At 42.3% G+C, this 20,303-nt stretch overlaps 1 protein-coding gene across 3 annotated transcripts in view; it reads left to right on the top strand.

Moving 5' to 3' along the window:
• The window catches only part of crebrf (creb3 regulatory factor), a 61,952-nt gene that overhangs the window by 22,011 nt on the left and 19,638 nt on the right, over nt 1-20,303 (top strand). For 2 of the 3 annotated variants that reach the window (XM_059990165.1, XM_059990166.1), the window contains exons 3-6: nt 517-642; nt 12,077-13,136; nt 14,384-14,581; nt 16,529-16,718. In XM_059990165.1, the coding sequence (XP_059846148.1) occupies nt 517-642; nt 12,077-13,136; nt 14,384-14,581; nt 16,529-16,718 (1,574 nt within the window). Of the gene's footprint in view, nt 1-516; nt 643-12,076; nt 13,137-14,383; nt 14,582-16,528; nt 16,719-20,119; nt 20,191-20,303 lie in introns of all 3 variants that reach the window. The other variant, XR_009515856.1, reaches the window with a different exon arrangement.

The following is a 20,303-nucleotide window of genomic DNA, read 5'->3' as shown; positions in this document are numbered from 1 at the left end:
ATAGAACATAATACTGTAATTAAATTTATAATTAAGTGCCTGGAGTGAAGAACAAACATGTTTTTGGAATGAAAATTATTTTTTAAAATCTAAATAGAAGATTTCTTGAATTTCTTTTGACACTATAGTTGCCAACCATTGAGTTGAAGGAAAGACTGGGTTATATGAATGCCCCCTCATTAACTATTTAAACATAGGTAATTTATTCAGAAAACAGTAAATAGAACAGATTTTTTTCAATAAATAGGTGCATGGATAGGAGAGGTTAGGGAGATAACAGAGTAGAGTGGAAATAGATGGAACATCTTGGTTGGCATATATTAAATAGGCCAAATGATTTGTTGCTATGTTGTATGACGTTCTAAATCTAAGAATAGTACAGTAATTTATTTAGAAAAATGCAGCATAGGGGTTACTTTTATTAATCCATATTATTATTGGAAATAACTCCCAGTTTTGTGCTTCTGAAATGAACTGTGATTCTATTAATGACTTGTATATCAATTTTCTTTATAGCCCAATGTTAGTGGAATGGATCCTCCATTTGGGGATGCCTTTCGTAGCCGCACATTTTCAGATCAGGCCTTAACCAGCACGGATTTGTTGGGGAATAACTCTGATCCTGATTTCATATATGAACTGGTAAGAGTTATATTTAAGACGTCATTTACTCTCTTTTTCCTTGTTACCTGTTTTTTTTCACCATGTACCATTATCCATAACTTTTTGACATTGTTTCTCTCCTCTGGATAGCACACATCCTGGATAGTATGGCTGTATCACTGACAACTATATTTCAGCTGACCATTCTTAATTTAGTATTAATTCTAGAGGTGGATTGTTTGCAGGGTATTCGGTCGTGATGGTAAGGTAACAATGAAACCAGATTCTCCCTGTTTCAAAATATGCACCCCTATTAGGACGATTGAATAGCATTGAAACTAGGGGAGAAGATATGTTTGTGGTTCCAAGAGAAAAACATAATATATTATCTAATGCCCCAATTGAGAGGAGCCAAGTGTAGGAGCAGGAGTAGTCTATCTGTTACTTTGAGCCTGAGTTACAGTTTATCATAATTGTGGCAGATCTTTTTCAGTTCTTCTTCTACACTACTGCAATACCATTTATTCTCTTTATAGCCAGAAAACTATCAATGCCTGTTTTCAATTAACTCAACAACTGAGCTTCCACACCCTTCCATTATAGTGAATTTCATGATTCACCACTTTCTTGGTTAAGAAATTCCTGTTTTATCTTAATCCCAAGGCACTTGCATGAACTGTGATGAAAAGCATTGAGAGGTTGGTCATGGCTACAATTGACTCCTCATGGAACAAGGACCTAGATCCACTGCAATTTGCCTGGGGTCACAACAGGTTTACAGCAGATGCAATCTCACTAGATCAACACTCCATTTTGGAGTATCTAGAGAACAGTAAAACAGTATTAATCAATAAGCTTCAAAACTTGGGTCTCTGTAACTCCCTCTATAATTGGATGCTTGACTTCCTCATCGGGAGATCACAATTAGTGCAGTTTGGAAATAACATTACCTCTTCACTGACAATTAACACAGGTGCACCTCAAGGATGCGTGCTTAACTGGTTGCTTTATTATCTTTACACCATGACTGGCTAGCACACCACAATGCCATCTACAAATTCGCTGATGACACAACTGTTGTTGCAGAACCTTAGATGGAGTTGAGTATAGGAATAAGGTAGATCAGCTGGTTGAGTGGTATCTCAACAAGAAGCACTCAATGTAATTAAAACCAAGGAATTGATTTTGGATTTCATGAAAGGGAAGTCGTGGGAACTCTCACTAATCAGTGGATGGGTTGAGCATCAACATCTCTGAAGATCCATCTTGGGCCCAACATGTTGATGCAATTTAGAAGAAGGCATGACTGTAGCGATATTTCATTAGGTGTTTGAGGAGATCTGGTATATCACCAAAGACTAGCAAAATTCTACAGATATACCATGGAGAGCATTCTAGCTGGTTGCATCACTGCCTGATATGGAATGGCCAATGCACAGGATTGTAAAATGCTGCAGATGGCTGTAAACTCAACCGGCTCCATAATGGGCACTAGCCTCCCCACCAGAGGGCTTTTACAAAAGGTGATGCCTCAAAAGGTATCCATCATTAAGGACCACCACCACTCAAAACATGCCCTCTTCTCATTACTACCATTAGGGAGGAAGTACAGGAATCTGAAGACGCACACTCAACATTTTAGGAACAGCTTCTTCCCCTCTGCCATCAGATATCTGAACAGTCCATGAATTCATGAACATTACCTCACTATTTTGCTCTCTTTGTACCACTTATTTATATGTATATTTCTCATTGTAACCTAGAGCAATTTTTTATGTATTGCACTGTACTGCTGTATTGTTACATATTGTGCCGCTGCAAAACAATAAATTAGTGATGTGACAGTGATAATGAATGATCTGATTCAGATTCTGATGTCAGGCTGCTGTTTACCAATTGCACCTTGGATTTCAACATCATTGTCCTCCCCAGGCTAATCAGTAAGCTTCAAAACCTGGGTCTCTGTAGCTATATTTCTCTGTAACTCTGTATCTCTGTAACTTTCTTTCAGGAGACACTGTCAATGTGGATCAGTAGTAATATTATCCTTGCTGATAATCAACAGGGACACACCTCAAGGATGTGTGCTTAACCCACTGCACTAATCTCTCTACACTTATTACAGTGTGGCTAGGCACAGCTCAGACACTATAAATTCGCCCATGTCATCACTGTTGATGGCAGAATTTCAGATGGTGATGAGGAGGCAGGTGTGCAGGAGTGAGTTAGGTAGGCTGGTTGAATGGTGTTCCAACAACAACCACGCACTCAACATCAGCAGACCAAGCATTTGCTTTTGGACTTCTGAAAGGGGTATTCAGGTGGACACACACCAGTCCTTGTTGAGGGGTCAACTGTGGAAAGGATGAGAAGCTTCAAGTTCCTGAGCATCAACATTTTAGAGTAGTGGTCGCCAACCCGTCGATTGCGATCGACTGGTCGATCTTTGAGACTTTCCCAGTAGATCCTGAAAAAAAAAGTAAAATAAATACATAAATACTGTTGAGAGATTGTTTCCAGGTTGCGGGGCTTTAGTTCCGTTCTTTCTGCCCAGTGTGAATGCACATAGCTCCCCCCGCACTACACAGTGTACTTCAGTGGTCCCCAACCACCAGGCCACGAGGAAACAATATGAGTCAGTTGCACTTTTCCTCATTCCCTGTCACAGCCACTGTTGAATTTGAACCCATGCAAGGTCATCAGTTGCCTAAACACAGTGACACCCTCGTGCCAGTGTTCGCCTTGCGCAGTCGGCAAGAACTGCCAATGCTACTGGCCTGGAGCGCGGCCGGCGGGAACCGCCGATGCTACTGGCCCGGAGCGCGGCCGGCGAGAACCGCCGATGCTACTGGCCCGGAGCGCGGGCGGCGGGAACCGCCGATGCTGCTGGCCCGGAGCGCGGGCGGCGGGAACCGCCGATGCTGCTGGCCCGGAGCGCGGGCGGCGGGAACCGCCGATGCTGCTGGCCCGGAGCGCGGGCGGCGGGAACCGCCGATGCTGCTGGCCCGGAGCGCGGGCGGCGGGAACCGCCGATGCTGCTGGCCCGGAGCGCGGGCGGCGGGAACCGCCGATGCTGCTGGCCCGGAGCGCGGGCGGCGGGAACCGCCGATGCTGCTGGCCCGGAGCGCGGGCGGCGGGAACCGCCGATGCTGCTGGCCCGGAGCGCGGGCGGCGGGAACCGCCGATGCTGCTGGCCCGGAGCGCGGGCGGCGGGAACCGCCGATGCTGCTGGCCCGGAGCGCGGGCGGCGGGAACCGCCGATGCTGCTGGCCCGGAGCGCGGGCGGCGGGAACCGCCGATGCTGCTGGCCCGGAGCGCGGCCGGCGGGAACCGCCGATGCTGCTGGCCCGGAGCGCGGCCGGCGGGAACCGCCGATGCTGCTGGCCCGGAGCGCGGACAGATGGGCACCGCCTCTAAACCTGTTTAACACACCGAATGTTTGTGGGGAATCCGGTGCTAAAATATTCGCAGAGGACCTGATTCGGGCTCAAGTTTTCGTAAGTATCAGAGCAGCTACCGCGCTGCGATCTACTGAAACAAACTTTTGTCGGCTGATAGATCCTACAAGGGGGGCGGGTGCGGGCCTGTCACTCTCCTCGCTTGGCTGCTCGTTCTCTCCGGAATGCGACTGCCGCGGCCCTGACATGGGAACCTCTGGCCCTTACCTCATCCTCTTACCCCACCCACGACCAGCTGCACCTGACCAAGACGGCTGGCGACAGGGCGGGAGGCTGTAGTTCGAACCCAGAAGCTGTCTAATGAGTCAATGAAGCCCTCAAAACTGCTTCGGTACCCTGAGTCCAAGCACTCTGCACTTGAAGACGAACCCACTGAGTTTTCATTGAGACGAAAATGTGAGCAGTGTGGGACAGCAGCTAAGTGCTGAGAGCCGTGAAAACTAAATTGCTGAATAGACTGGACATAAGGAACCTGCTTTGAGTATCGCTGTATTCCCATCATGTTTAACACACCACCCCCCTCCCCTGGTTGGCCAGTCCGCAAGAATATTGTCAATATTAAACCGGTCCGCGGTGCAAAAAAAGGTGGGCACCCCTGGTGTTTATGCATTATTTCTACTTCTGGGTTGTGGGGTTTTACTTCCAGACTTTCTGCCCTAGTGCGCAGACGTGTAACTAATTAGTTTGGAGTCAATCTCGCCTTTCACTAAGGCTGAGGTAGGGGATCTTGGGCTTAAAAAGGTTGGTGACCACAATTTTAGAGTGTTACGTACCCTGAAACTGGGTCACTTACCAGCAAAGATAGAGAGGTCCGTTGAAGTCTGATGGTACTATTTTTAACAGTATTTATTGATTAAAAAATACACAAAAATAATATCAATGCAAACATACAGATAATATACGTCGTCAATACTAAATCTAAAAGCGCGGGTATAACAAGAATCAAGAAGAAATAGTTCTATCGTTGTCTAGGGGATAATGTATTGTCCGATGGAAATATAAAAGTCACTTTAGTTCGTTCAAGCTGTAGGATGCAGCCTTTTTGGTTGGAGAGAAAGACGGAGGTTTAACTTGCCCATTCCTGTTATGATGTCAATTCTTTGAGAGTCGTTGGGAGTTGGTTTCCCCGTTGGTAGCTAAAAGCCGTTCTTCTGTGGTAAAAGCCACCTGTTCCGGGCCAAGTGGAACTGAACACATGTGGCCTCCTCCCCCACTGGCTTCCGCTATTATGGGATTGCTAGCGTTTCTTCTGGTGCGTCTGAAGGGGCTGTTCCCACAGACCCTCTTTTATCCTGACTCACAGGGTCTCAGATGTCAATCAGGTTGGGGGTGATGCAATCCCTTCCTCAACCAGCCCACTTTGCCTGAGGGCTTCCACGTAGCACAGTATTGTAATACACAAGTCCATCTCCAAGAGACAATGGCCGTTTCCCGTAGCTTTATATCGCCGGGGGGGGGGGGGGGGGGTCAAGACATTCCGCACGTCTCTCTTTCATTTCCTGGGTCTCCTGACCCAAATCAATAGTGACCTTGCGATTCTCACAAAGGAGGGGGCTCTACCCCGCACCCTTCGGTCCCTCAGAGCTGTGGTACATTCATAACAAGAGTATCTGATTTGAGCCCAAAACTTGGATGCAGTCATGTAGAAGACCATTTTTTTGAGCAGTATCTAATTGGAGATCCGAAGCATGAGAAGACGTAGCACATTCAGGTTTGCTGATTGAGTACATCATTTCACAACAGTTTGGTGTTTTGACCAGTGGCCAATCAGTGATTGAGATTGATTGGCATGAACAAATTAAAATAAGGCAGGAGTAAGCGGAGCAGGCATTGTTAGAGTGGAGATTTTGAGGCCTTAGCTCTTTGCTTCAGTCAGAAAAAGCAAAAAGCTGTAGATAAATTATCCCTCCACAATTTATTTATTGTTCTTTCTTCTACATGAAACACTGTCAGAGGAATGCAACATCCATAATCAAAGATCCTCACAACCTAGGCCATGCTCTTTACTTGCTATTGCCATCAGGTAGAAGGTACAAGAGCCTCACGACTCACATCACTAGGTTTAAGAACAGTCACTACCTCTCAACCATCAGGCTCTTCAACAAAAGAGGATAATTACACTCATCTATTGGGATGTTCCCACAACCAGTGATCTCACTTTAAGGACTTTATCTTGTTATTTCATACTCTCGTTATTTATCTCTTTATTGATATCTGCATTTGGACAGTTTGTTGTCTTCTCCGCTCTACTTGATGTTTCATTGATCCTGTTATAGTTACTATTTATATATTTGCTGAGTATGCCCGCAGGAAAAACAATCTTGGTTTTATGTGGTTTCATATATGTACTCTGATAATAAAATTTAATTAGAACTTTGAACTTTCTTTACACTTACTCAGTTAGTACAGTAGGGATGCCAGGTAGGATAATTGAATTTTCCTCTTGCAGGATGTGGGTAGTGTCCCTGATAGCTACACCTGCGAGAAATGCATTCAGCTGCATCTTTTAACATTTCACATTAAAGAGCTGGAACTGGATGAGGGGGTAAAAGATAGGAAGTATATAGAGGTAGTTACATCTAAGGTGCAGGACAGAGGAAACTAGGTGACAGGAAGGGGAAAGGGGTTAAACAGCCAATGTAGAGTAGCCCTGTGGTCATCTCTCTCAACTCTGAGGGGTGGGGGAAGGACCTAGCGGAGGCAAGTCATAGTGGTCAGGTTTCTGGCACTGAATCTGGCTTTGTGACTAAAGGAAAGGGAGGAAGAAGAGGTGAGCTATGGTGACAGCGGATTCATTAGTTAGGGCGGGGGTCGGCAACCCGCGGCTCCGGAGCCACATGTGGCTCTTTTACGTCTGTGCTGCGGCTCCCTGTTGCTTTGGGAAATAATTGGTTGTGGCGACCCTTTTCCTGGCACATCCGAACCGACTCACAATTAGATAGCCTACGGGGGTTTGCGAGCACAGAGCTTTGGAGCCTCTGCGCCATGGGGGGCAGGTTGAGGGAGGCTTAAAAGTGAGGCTGAAGATTTCGAATAAAGTTTTTTCCTTCGACTGCAGTTACCGACTCCGTGACGTAATTTTAGCGCTGCGTGTAGCACACCGCTACATGGTCAGTATTTAATTAAAATGTATTTTATGTTAGTTTGTTAGTTTTTGAAATGTAATTCTAAATTTGAAAATTATGGTGATCTTGTACAATCTAAATAAGACGTTGTGGCGACCCATTTCCTGACACATCCGAACCGGCTCACAATTAGCCAGCGTTCAGGCTAAGGGAGATAGCCTACGGGGGTTTGTGAGTACGTGTCTTTTGCAGCATCCACGCCCATGGGGGGCGGGTTGAGGGAGGCTTAAAAGCAAGGCTGTTTAGTTCGAATAAAGCTATCTTTGACTGCAGTTTACTGACTGCGTGTAGCACACCGCTGCAACGTGTTTTTATCGCTGGCTGTCCAGAGGGGAGGTGCTGAAACGCTTTGTCGCGTGTCTGGAAGAAGTGAAAACTTTCCTGGGCAGCAAAGGGCTCAACTTTCCTGAGCTGGAACAGCCAGAGTGGCTGGAAAAGCTACACTTCATGGTAGACATGACAGCGCACCTGAACACGCTGAACACAGCTCTTCAACGGGGTAAGGACGTACATGTTGGAGGATGTTTTGGCATTCGAGCGCAAGTTGACGTTGCTTGCCAGAGATTTACAGAAAGGCACATTGTCTCACTTCCCCAATTTGAGAGAGTTCAAACAAGGTCACGACATGATAAATTCGGAGTATTTACATTCTGCAATCATCGCAATGCAAACATCGTTTGGGAAACGCTTCTGTGAGTTCAGAGAGGAGAAAAACACATTATCCTTCCTGGTCACTCCCCTAAGCATCGATCCATCCCTACTGAATACGACTGCATTGTCAGGTGTGAGTCAACCTGAACAAGTATGATAAATATTTTAATTGCCTATTATTTTACGTATATTCATATGTTTTCATTGTTCAGTGAAATAGTCCTTTCATTTTTCAGGTTGACAGCTGGCTGACGTTATTTTTGGTTTGCTGCTGGCGGCAAATTTAAGTTTGGCGTTTTTCATAAATACAAGAAGGACTCAAATAGACGTTGAGTATTTTACTTAAAAGTAACCTTCAACCCAACGTCTTTTTTTCGGAGTTCAAAATGTTTTTGTTGCATGCAGAATTGTAATTTCGTTTTCTCTGCAGGAGTTCATCAATTTCATAAATGCAACACATTATAGTTTGTTTATACATAGCATAAAGGCAAAACAAAACGTTGTATGTAGTGTTATTTCATTTTAAATGTCAAACGGGTTTTGCGGCTCCCAGTGTTTTCTTTTCTGTGGGAAACAGGTTCAAGTGGCTCTTTCAGTGGTAAAGGTTGCTGACCCCTGAGTTAGGGGAACAGTTTAATTAATAGGACTGGATGTTACAATCCCTAAAGTTTCTGCACTGCTCTTGACTTGAGTGGAAGTAGTTCTTAAAGATGACCACTAGATGATGTTACTACCATTCGGACACATCTTCAGTTGTGTACCTCGACATCACTGGGTGTTTCGGCCTTTTATCAGACACCCTCAGCTGAGGCAGGCCCACCACAGGCTGATCAGATCACATGGTTAGTCTCTAGATGGTTACTTGGCAGCCCAGACAGCATCCCTTCTTTTCAGCCACAGCCAGTGACTGCACACTTCGGCGGCATTAGCAAGTGCTTTGATTGCTTTCCTTTGGCCTGCCTTCTGACTTCTACTTCCCTCAGCAGCCTGACGGTGGAACTGGCTACAAAGCCCCTGCACCCCACCTCAACTGGGCGCACTTTTACGTTCCAGCCTCGCTCCTCTGCTTCAGCTGCAAGGTTGGCATATTGCAGCCTTTTCTGTTCGTAAGCCTCATCCACAGCATCCTCCCAGGGGACTGTCAGCTCAGTGATAAAGACGGGAGTTGGACCACAGGAGCAGCTCAGGCTGCAGGTTGATCGTTGCAATTACAGTTGAGAAGGTAAGTTTCTGGCCTAAATGGACATGCATTTCCCAGTCCCTGGCTAAACTCAGTGGGCATGCGTCGTGAGGCAAGGGGTTAGCCCCCAGTTTCTCTCCTTCCCGGGTGAAGGATGGTAGTAGTGAGACTGGTGTTTACTCTCTTACACTCAAGTTCAGCTGCCAAATGCCTCAGCACTTGGTTGTGTCACGAGGTGTATCTGCCTTGTATTAGGCTGGTCTTGCAGCTAACCAAGACGTGCTTGAGTGATGCTGAAACTGCGCACAGAGGACAGGCTGGATCCTCTTCCAGCCAAAGATTTATGTTTGTAGGAGAGGGCAGGATATCATATGTTGCTCTGATGATAAAACTCAATCTATTTGACTTCATGCTCCACAGCTCACTCCATGTGATTTTCCTCCTCTCAGCACCCTCCCACCTCATCCAGCAGCCTTGCTTGGCTTGGGATGCTGCTTTGGCACATCTGGCTGCTGCTTCTTGGTGGCGCACCTCCTCCACCACCAGGTGCCGGCGTTTAGTTGTTGTAGCCTTTTGCCAGGTAGGTTTCATTATTCCAAGGCCAAAGCCTCCTCTGCCCTGTTGGACATTGCCCACTATGTCCTGGTGTCGGGAGGACGGCTTCTGCGTCCACTACTGCTGCGGCTAGGGTCCATTTCTTCCCTGTTGCTAGAGCGGGAGCAACGCCTCTTACAGTTGGGTCCTGAGATTCTTTGAATGTCATTTCCAGCCTTGCTTTGGCACATTTGTGTTCCTCCACCAAGCTAGAAATTGGCAGAGAAATGGCTCCATTCCTGTAAAGTTGTATGCCCAAGTTGGTAGCCAAAGCAACTCCTTGACAGGTGAGTTCACCAGCCTCTCGAGTCGATTTGCATGAGACGTAGTGACCTCATAGTTCGTGATTGGCCACATAAGTTGGGGCAGCGGTTCAAACTGAAAGCATCAAAGCTTCAACCTCCCTTGGAGAGTTGTGTTATTGATTAGCTTGTGGCCACTGATTGAATCCTGTCTTAGTTGTTCCACCTGCTAGGTGTTTCTGAAGTCTGTGTTGTACGAACGTCCGAAGATTTTGATGGGCTTCTCCAGGACAATTGGTATTGGCTCAGCGTTGATACAAAACCTTATGTCGGTGAGCTAGCCTTTGACAGTTGAGATACTGCGAGACTTATTGGGTTTAACCTCTATTCGTGCCGATTTGATGTTTCCCTGGAGTTTATCCAGCAGGCGTTTGGTGCATGCTTTTGTTGTTGTTGTGGATATTTTGGATCATTGGGCTCTTTTCCAGGGAAGGTGGGCCCTGTACAAAAGAGACATTTTGCACCTGAACTGGAGGGGATTCTAATATCCCAGGAAGAAGGTTTGTTAGTGCGCGCCCCTGGTTGTCCCCGGGGAGTTCCTACCAGCCCCAAGGGGGCAAGAGGAAGAACCCGCAGCAGTCCTGGGCAGACTACGCGAGAAGCTCGGTGACCTGGCCCCCATACCCACTTCACAGCACGGGCGGCACCCGACCTGCGTACCCAAAGACCTACAGAACTGTAAGTTTGTGTTTGTACGAAGGGGCGGGCATCGGCTGCCGCTGCAGCGGCCATACGAGGGGCTGTTTATGGTGCTCCGGAACAACGGGTCCACGTTTGTGCTGGACGTTGGGGGGAAAGAGGAGGTTTTCACGGTGGACCACCTCAAACCGGCCCATGTGGACCTGGCGCAACCGGCCGAGTTTCCGGCGCCTCGGTGCAGAGGCCGACCTCCCAAGCAGGTTCTGGCCCAGACTGTGGACATTGGGGAGGTGTATCGCCGGTTCTGGGGGGGGGTTATGTGGCGACCCATTTTCTGACGCATCCGAACCGACTCACAATTAGATAGCCTACGGGGGTTTGCGAGCACAGAGCTTTGGAGCCTCTGCGCCATGGGGGGCAGGTTGAGGGAGGCTTAAAAGTGAGGCTGAAGTTTTCGAATAAAGTTTTTTCCTTCGACTGCAGTTACCGACTCCGTGTCGTAATTTTAGCGCTGCGTGTAGCACACCGCTACAGGGTGATTAATAAGTTCATGGCCTAAGGTAGAAGGAGATGAGTTATTAACTTCAAACTTTCTGCATAATCACTCAGAGTTGAACTGCTCATACATGTAATGAGAGCTGTGGCCACAAACTTTTCAAACACCCCTGCTGTGGACCACTTCTGGAGGTCCAAGACACCGACTTCTTCAAAGAAGTATCTGTATGCTCCACGGCCACTAGACTAAGTGTGTAAATGTAGGAGGGGACTATGTTGAAGAATAAATGTCTAGGTTTTCTAAAATCGACTCCTTCTACCCTAGGCCACAAACTTATCAATCACCTTAATACCTTTTAGTGATTTATGTACAGGATTTGTTTGAACAGCAACATTTCCCAAGCTGTTAACACTGATCAACTATTGAACAGATATTTGTTCCGTGCTGCAAAATGGATTTTTCCTCTTAATATTCCATCTATCTTGTTTTCCTAACTAACTTGTCTATATCCCATCAGAAACTCTTTACATTCTCTGCATGACTCGCAATCACATCTAATTTTGTATTATCAACAAACTTGGAAATACAACATTTGGTTATTTCTCCCAAACCATTGTTATAGATTGTGAATAGCTGTGGCCTGGACTCCAATCTCTTTGACAAAATAATGGGTTTTGAAAACAAAAACTGCAGATACTGAAAATGTCAAAAGAAAATAGAGAAGTATTTACTTGGGCAAGCAGCATTAGTGTTGTGTGAAGTTAAGGGTTAATGTTTCAGGTAGATAAGGAGACAGCAACCTGAAATACCAACTCTGTTTCTCTTTAAACATGCTGTGTGAGCTGTTGATTATTTCCAGCATTTTCTATTTTTATTTCAGAACATGGTTGATTTGTTCTTTATGGAGTATAATTTTGATTAGAGATTCCTTATATAATTGACAATGAAACCAGCATGTGATAAAATTCCATTTTTGTGTTACTTGGTCTTTAATAATGATTTTAATAGAATGTTTTCATTTCTTCCAGGATAGAGAAATGACTTGCACTCACAGCTCCAGAGATGATTCCGTTACTTTGGAAGAGTGTAAAGATTTGGACATTTTAGATCCTCTAAATGAGCTACTAGATTCAGATCCTTCCTATACTTCAAACTGGGAACAATGGGACGCATGCTGGGAAGATTTAACAAAATATACGAAATTAACTAGCTGTGATATTTGGGGAACCAAGGAAGTGGATTTTCTTGGGTTAGATGATTTTTCCAGTCCTTATCAAAATGAAGAAGTCATCAGCAGAACTCCTACGTTGGCCCAGCTAAATTGTGAAGATTCGCAACCTGTTTTAGATTCGTTGTATCATCCTGATTTACTAAAAAGTTTAAATCAGAATTCATTAGCCTCTTCTCTGGCTGGTAAAAAACTTGCAAGTAGGGCAACGCCTCCAGTGTCATCTGCTAGAAGTCCCTGTATAGATGCCTGCTTGCCTGAAACAACTCAAAAAATAGCCAGATCTATTTCTTCAAGTGCATCCGTGGACAACAGCAACAAACTACAGACACTTAACAACAAAACAGGTTCAGTTCATGTGGATAACAAAGACTTTGTTAAGAAAGCTAAAGTCTGGATTAATCCAATTTCAATTGGTAAATCAACCTTGGGTGCGACGCAAGTTACGCACAGCAACGTACCAGACAATTCCTGTTGTAGTGATATTGGAGCAATACCCAAAAAAGTGGAAAAGAAGAATGCAGAAAGTTTACACTCTAATAAAATGCCCACTATATTCAAAGAAAACAATGACCTGCTTACTCCAACTGAAACAGTTGAAATATTGTCACAACCTGTTTCTGATCACACCCAGAAAAAGGAAGAGCATAATTATTCTTTGTTTGTTTCTGATGGTGTGAATGAACAGTCTCCTTGTATTGAACAGGAGGCAGAAGACGACGATGAGGATGAAGACGACGACGAAGACCACGATGAAGGATTTGGTAGTGAACATGAGTATAGTGATAATGAGGAAGATGAAGATGATGAAGAGGAGGAAGACAAGGATGATGACGTCAGTGATACCTTCTCTGAACCAGGTACTAGATTGTTTCCAAACTAGAAAGGCTAACATTTAAATTGTCAATAACAATGGTATGTGGAATATGCAACACTTGGTGGTTGAACCATATAGATGCTTACACATGCGCACACAGATATACTCAAGTTTATTTGTCCTTGTAAGTGTGCATGTTTAGGTTCAGGCTGTTCTCAGCTTATATTCTTTCCTTCAGAATTTGTCATAGCACCTTTTTGAGGAGCTTATTTTTTCAATAAAATTAATTGCAGGAAGGAAGTGATGTTTAAGTAATTCCAAGTTTGAATGCGAAACAAAACATAGAGAAGAGTGTACATCTAAGCTCAGAATGATTTGAAGGTGATGGGAATAATATATAGAGCACAACCAAAAGATAAAATAAAAGAAATGCAGTACTAGTATAAGTATCGAGAAGTTATATTAACTAAGTCTGAAATTGTGTACAGTGTTTAAGCCAGCAAAGAGACAGGTAACTGTTAGTTTGATAACTTCAGTTTGTGCCTTATCACAGGTATTACCATATTATAGTTCCCTCTTTCTGCAACATAAAACACGCATGTTTATAAAAATTGTTTATTGAATTACTTTCTTACAATCCTATCTTTTCTCCACTGTCATTAACATCCCAGGAATGAAAGGGTTAACATACAAGGATCGTTTGATGGCTTTGGGCCTGTACTCGTTGGAGTTTAGAGGAATAAGTGGGGATGTCATTCTAACCTATCGAATGTTGAAAGGCTTAAATAGAGTTGACATAGAGAGGACATTTCTTATAATAGGGAAGTCTAGGGTGGAGAACACAGCCTCAAAACATAAGGATGTCCCTTTAGAACAGAGATGAAGAATTTCTTTAGCCAGAGGGTGGTGAATCTGTGGACTTGATTGCCAAAGACAGCTGTGGAAGCCAAGTCATGTGAAGTGGAGGTTGACAGGTTCTTGATTAATAAAGGTATCAAAAGTTATAGTGGGGAAGGCAGGAGAATGGGGTTGAGGATGATAATAAATTCGCCATGATGGAATGGCAGAGCAGATTCGATGGGGCCCAATAACATAATTCTGCACCTGTGGCTTATAGTCTTATGGTCTATTTAGATGATATTTCTGATCCTTTTTCTTCCTACAAAAATAGTAATTTCACACTAAGCTCTTCCCTGTGTCAGTTTATTGAGCCTAATATATTAATTTAATATTTTATTGTAATAGTTTCAAAATGTCTTCAGTACTGTGAAGATTTATTCTTGGCTGCAGGATATGAAAATGATATGGCTGATGATGTGAAAGACACATTAACTGGCATTTCCAGAAAAAGGAGCAAAAGAAGATACTTCTGGGAGTACAGTGAACAACAGATACCACCACCTAAACAAGATCGAATGTTAAAGCCTTCCGAATGGGATAGAGATACATTGCCCAGTAATATGTATCAGAAAAATGGTTTACAACATGGTAAGCTGAAGGGTTAAAAGTTTTGCAACAGGTTATATTTATTAGAAGAAGTTCCTTCAACCATTAGTGGAATGGAACTGATCAATCAGAGGTTTCAAATTACAGGGCAGATAGCCGGAGACTGTGGCGAGATATCCAGCAACACAAGCTCAAATCCTGGATTGAGACCTGTAGAATTTAAGTTCAGATCATTTAATGTATTTTGAATCCTCTTCACGAAATCCTAACACTGCCCTCTGACCTATCCCCCTGCCATCCCCACCTCCTGGCCAGCACCACTCCCAACTCCCCCCCCCCCCCCCCCCCCCGACTCCTACTACCACTGCTTTTGGCCTCACTTTCCAACCTTCTTTACTGCTCCTTGCTTCTCTTTACAATCTTCTCCCTTCTCCCAGCCAGCTTCTCAAGCTTGCTCTGCCATCCAGTAAAATTGTGACTAGTCTTGGCCTCAACACAGCTTTCTTGCTTTCTTTCACTTCCTTCCTCCCTTTTCCCCATTCAGCTTGACCCTGTTGTATTTCAATTGTCTTGTCAGTATCTGCCTTGAATATATCTATACCTCTGCAGCTTACTGAGGTGGGGAATTCTAATGTTACATGATCTTATTGGAGAAGAAGTAATCCACATCTTCGTCTTAATGGAAACCACTATAGTTCTAGATATCCTCACTGTAGATCCTTTCAGCATTCATCCTGTCATTCCTTATCAGAACCTTAGATGACTCAATAAGATCACTTCTCTTCTGAACACCAAACTCTTTCAATTTCAGTAGTACTTGAACCTAATGAAGTTTTCTTGCACAGACTCCTTCCTTAAATGTGAAAAGCAAACCTATACACAGTACTTTAGGGGTGGGTTCACCATTGGCTTATAAGATTGTAGGAAAATTTCCCAGCTTCGTTGCTCTAGCAATAAACCCAGCAATTCATTAGTTTTCCTAATTATTAACTGTGCCTGCACATCAAACCTTTGGGCCTCATACTCTTGTAGCATTAGTATGCAGCATTTTTAAAATTTAATATTCTGTCTATCAAAATGTAATTTTAAGATTTTTCTTTATTCTTTCCCACTTGATATTCTATATGTATACTGACTGAACCCACCTACAGTACAATTCATTTCATCTGGGATCTGATTACTCTTGAAATCCCAATGATTCAGAATTGGGCTAACTCATTAGACCAGAATGTGTGCAAGAGATCTGGAGTGAGGTCCAGATGTGTAGATGAAGCTGGGATCAGGATTATAGAGAGTCAAAAATCCTGGTTGCTTTGACAAGCTGAACTGCTATTTTACTTTATGCTTGCTTTAAACTCATTGGATTCATACTACACATTATACTTCTCAGGATGTGAAGAAAATTAAATAAATGAATGTGTATTTATAGGAGTAGCATCCAGTAGTTTAGATTTCTAGCATCAACTGTATTTCCTTTTTAAATCATAAAATCGTAATTTATAATAGCTTTCAAGAAGGAGCTAGATAGATATCTGATGGAGAGGGGAATCAAGGGATATGGGGACAAGGCAGGGACTGGGTATTGATAGTGAATGATCAGCCATGATCTCAGAATGGCGGTGCAGACTCGAGGGGCCGAATGGTCTACTTCTGCACCTATTGTCTATTGTCTAATACATTTCATTTAAACTTTAGTTAGTGAAAGAACAAAGGAATTCGTGGAAGAAAGAAAAAATTGGCCCGCATAATATATTGTGATGTATTGTTAATTAATCATGGTTGCCAGTCTCTATCATTAGGCAGAAATATTTACAGCAGAAGGTAAATTCAATTCATTTAAAACTTTGGAATGCGAATTTATGTTTCTCTGAAGCATGCTACACTTCAGTTGTCGTGTCTTAAATTACTCATGTGGTATTTATAGTCAATTAATTTCATAGCATTTTTGTCAACTGGATGAGCTAACAATTTGTGTTTTTGTCAATATAGGAAAATATTTAGTGAAGAAATCTCGCAGAACTGATGTTGAAGATTTGACTCCAAATCCAAGAAAATTGCTACAGATTGGAAATGAGCTTAGAAAATTAAACAAGGTGATTAGTGATCTGACACCTGTAAGTGAACTACCATTAACTGCCAGACCAAGATCCAGAAAAGAGAAGAATAAACTGGCATCCAGGTAATGAAGAAGAATTCTTACCAACATTGTCAGTCTGGCGTGTAAACAGCCTTTTATAATCGGAAATAAAATTATTTCAACATTTTATTTCTTGAGGGATTTTGATCTAATAAAAGCTTCTTGTACATTCTTGTTCCCTCAATTTAATTTTATTGAATTAATGGGTGAGTAGACCTCTAATTGATTCATATTCACCCATTACATACTTTATTTTTATGCAAAAGAGATGAAATGCTGTGGTTTTAAGTACAGCATTGACACATTTTTACTCTGCCTAATGCTAAATGAATCTACCTTCTTATCTGAAGGTTTAACATTTTGGGAAAATGATTATATATTAATAAGTGGGTTTTCAAACTTAATGGAAAGATGAAACTCCATTGTTTTGTATTATCTTAATTGATTCCACTCCACATACGTATACCTAGGTGGCCTATCCAACTGGGAAATTTATTGGGACATGTGTCCCTTAATAATTTAATATAGCTGTGTAATAATTGCACTCTATAAGGGCACCTCCAGGTATCCATCTTTTGTTTTTTTTCCCCTCTCCTGCCATTGACTCTTGTTTTATTATTGTTGCATCACAGAAGAAGTCTTCTCTATCAACACCTTGTTTTTACTGTCCCGATGCTCAATTTTCTTACCTTTGAAAGAATGTTCAATGTCTGCATTTTGTTTAGCTGAATTTAAAATTTGTATCAGCTGAAGGAAGTTGCTTTCCATTGTCAACAAACCTACAATATATGCTGTATCCATTGCTTTCCTCTTGATCACACTGCAAACTCGTGCTTGGGTAGTAAGATATATTGAATCACAGTATCATCATTCATTCAAAAGGCAGGCATCTACCAAAGGAGCTCAATCATTCATATTTATTACAGTCCAGATATTCTCCCTCATCTTCTGAGAAGAAAAGCAGGAATATAATATTAGAAAATGTTTTGAGAGAGAAGGCTGCTCCTAGGTCATTTAATTGTTTTGCATTACTCATCAGGCTATCTTTCTTCATTGAGCGAGGAAAAGGCCTGAATTAATAGGATGGAATACAGGAAAAATAAAACTTGATGTACCTTTTTTATGGTTTATCCTCTCCTTGTGATAAAGTCCATTGATCTATGAGAATTTGCCATTATGTGGCTACTTCTGATCTTCGTCCTTACTAGAAAGCCTGAGGTCGAAAGCGTAATTTTTCATTGACTTGGAGTTTATTTACTTATGTGCTGACTTATACTAACACATAAGAGCTCTGGAAATACTAAGAATTTTCGAAGCCTTTAAATCCGAAGACAAATCTGCAGATAGATGACTGTGAAACAAATGTTCCAAAGGTTTGTTTTTATCGAACTGCTAAGATGTCTTTACTCAAGGATATCTGCACCTTCATGTAGAAGAATGAAACCATAGTCTCCTGCAGTACTTCTCATGACATGATGCCAAAAACCTGACTCTTGTTTCTTGTGTTGATTCAATCCAACTCGGAATGGGGAAGAGTGATTACAACAGCAGCTGGAAACTCATTGGCTTGTTTTATCCTTTTATAATAATGATCATAAAAATAGTCATCAACATGAAGATATTTTGTATGACAACATGTCATTTTATAGTAAAATTTTATTATATTTTTTCCTCAATTTTCATAATAGCAAATGTTCAAACTCGTTGCTGATAACTGGAAATAGTTCCTACAAAAAAAAAGCTTGTGATTATTATTATGCTATCCATTATTCAAGAAGTGTGCAGCAGTTTGCTGCAGAGATGAACTCTTTCAGAAAGTCCAATTGTAGATTACTACAGAAAGCACTTTTGGTTTTGATTAAGAAGCACTTATGGTATTTATAAACCTTTGGATCATCGTTATATTTTCAGCTTGCTTCTTACCAGAGCAAGCACTATATTTGAGTTTTCTTGAGAGAACAAAATGGATGGGAAAGAGGCCCTTCTCCTGCCAATAACTTGGTGTAGTATTGATTTCCTTCATCCTGGAAAGATAAATTCTGAAGTTTGTTCCTTTTGTCTTCCTCCTCCATTCTTCATTAAATAACAGGCATTGCACCAGACTGCTTTTGAAACTTTTCGCACCCTGGGTTCTCTTTTGCCTGGGACTGAATCTTCTGGCTGCATATTAAAGTAGATTTCTTTTTACAGGAAAAAGTATATTCTAAAACCTGTTCCTAACCTGTTTATTATACAAACTGTAATCTGACGTGTCTGGGGCCACCCAATCATGTAGAACATTTAGATCTTCCCATTACCTTACAAGGGCTTTATATAGGGATTTAACAAAAAGTGCTAATACAACATCTTGAAATAAAGTAGAAATAGAAGGGGTTGGTTCTGTGTTTGGATAGAGTGCAGGACACAGCAGGGTATTTTGACATGAAACAACTTGTGCAAGCTACATGTCATTCAAGCATGTAATTTAAAGATGCATGTAGCTAGGTCTAACAAGGATTTTATGACAATGTGGTTGGTGACTACTGACAGCACTGATGGAATATCTAGGGTTGTACAGCATTAATAATGGTAATGGTACTGATGCTGTTAACACTTGAACCATCTGGAAAGAATAGTTGAGACCAATCCGGGGTTGGAAATTTAAAAATATTTCAAAATGATCTTACAGGCATATTCAAATTTATTCTTTCATGCTATCCTATAGGTGGCAACCAACTGAGCGAGGAAAACCTTATATGATTTCTTCTTAACATCATCCATTGAATGTCCCTACCACAAATCTTTGGTGAAGATGCCCAAGAGTACCATTGGATGATTTCAGCGTTTCAGAGTCAGCCTTGGCTCACTGTTTTCTCTCTCAAGTACTTGATTATCTAGGCTTAAGGTGAAATGACTATTATGTCAACTTTATTTTTTTTCTTTGCCATTAGTAAGTGAACCAAAATCTATTTTTGATGACCTCCAAGGGACTTAAATTTGTCAGTGGCAATTTTTGCAAACTTGTTTTAGCATTTGCAGTCTGAGTGGGCTGTTATGTATTATTTTTGATTCTTAGTTTTTTTTTTCTGTCACGATAAAGCCTGATGTTCATTTATATCCTGGAACTGCTGTATGCAAGACTTCAGCACAACTCCTTGGAACTATCTGCATAGATTTCTCTATCTTTCATTACCAAGTGGAAAGTCATCCTTTGGAAAGCCGTTCCTTGAGTTTTATACCAACATCAGGACCCCAATCATTTGCTTGATCCAAACACGGAATCTTTGTGCTATATAACCTGATGCAACCTAGCCCCTATTGAGCCAATGGCTATAGTAGATTAAAGCTTCTGTCAAAAGGACTTTGTTCCTAACTCTATTCTCTGCCAGGAGTGTTGGTGAACTTCACGCAGTAGTAGCGGAGGCACAGCCCTGTAATTTTTTTTATTATTTTTTTTCCCCCAGTTGAATAGGCTACCTACCCTTGGGATGTGGAGTGTACCTTTTCAGAAAATGATGACTACCTTATTCTAAAGGTGAGTAATGATCTTTATTCCAAGGAAATTTAGTTTTGAAGACAATATTTCTTAAACTACATTTCATTATGTTTTTGCATGAAATATCTGACTTGTATTAAATACATTTATTA

The sequence above is a fragment of the Hypanus sabinus genome, chromosome 15 (genome assembly GCF_030144855.1).
Source record: "Hypanus sabinus isolate sHypSab1 chromosome 15, sHypSab1.hap1, whole genome shotgun sequence".
NCBI classification, from domain to species: Eukaryota; Metazoa; Chordata; class Chondrichthyes; order Myliobatiformes; family Dasyatidae; genus Hypanus; species Hypanus sabinus.
Note: the sequence above shows the minus strand (reverse complement) of the source record. Positions and strands in the feature narration are given on the sequence as shown.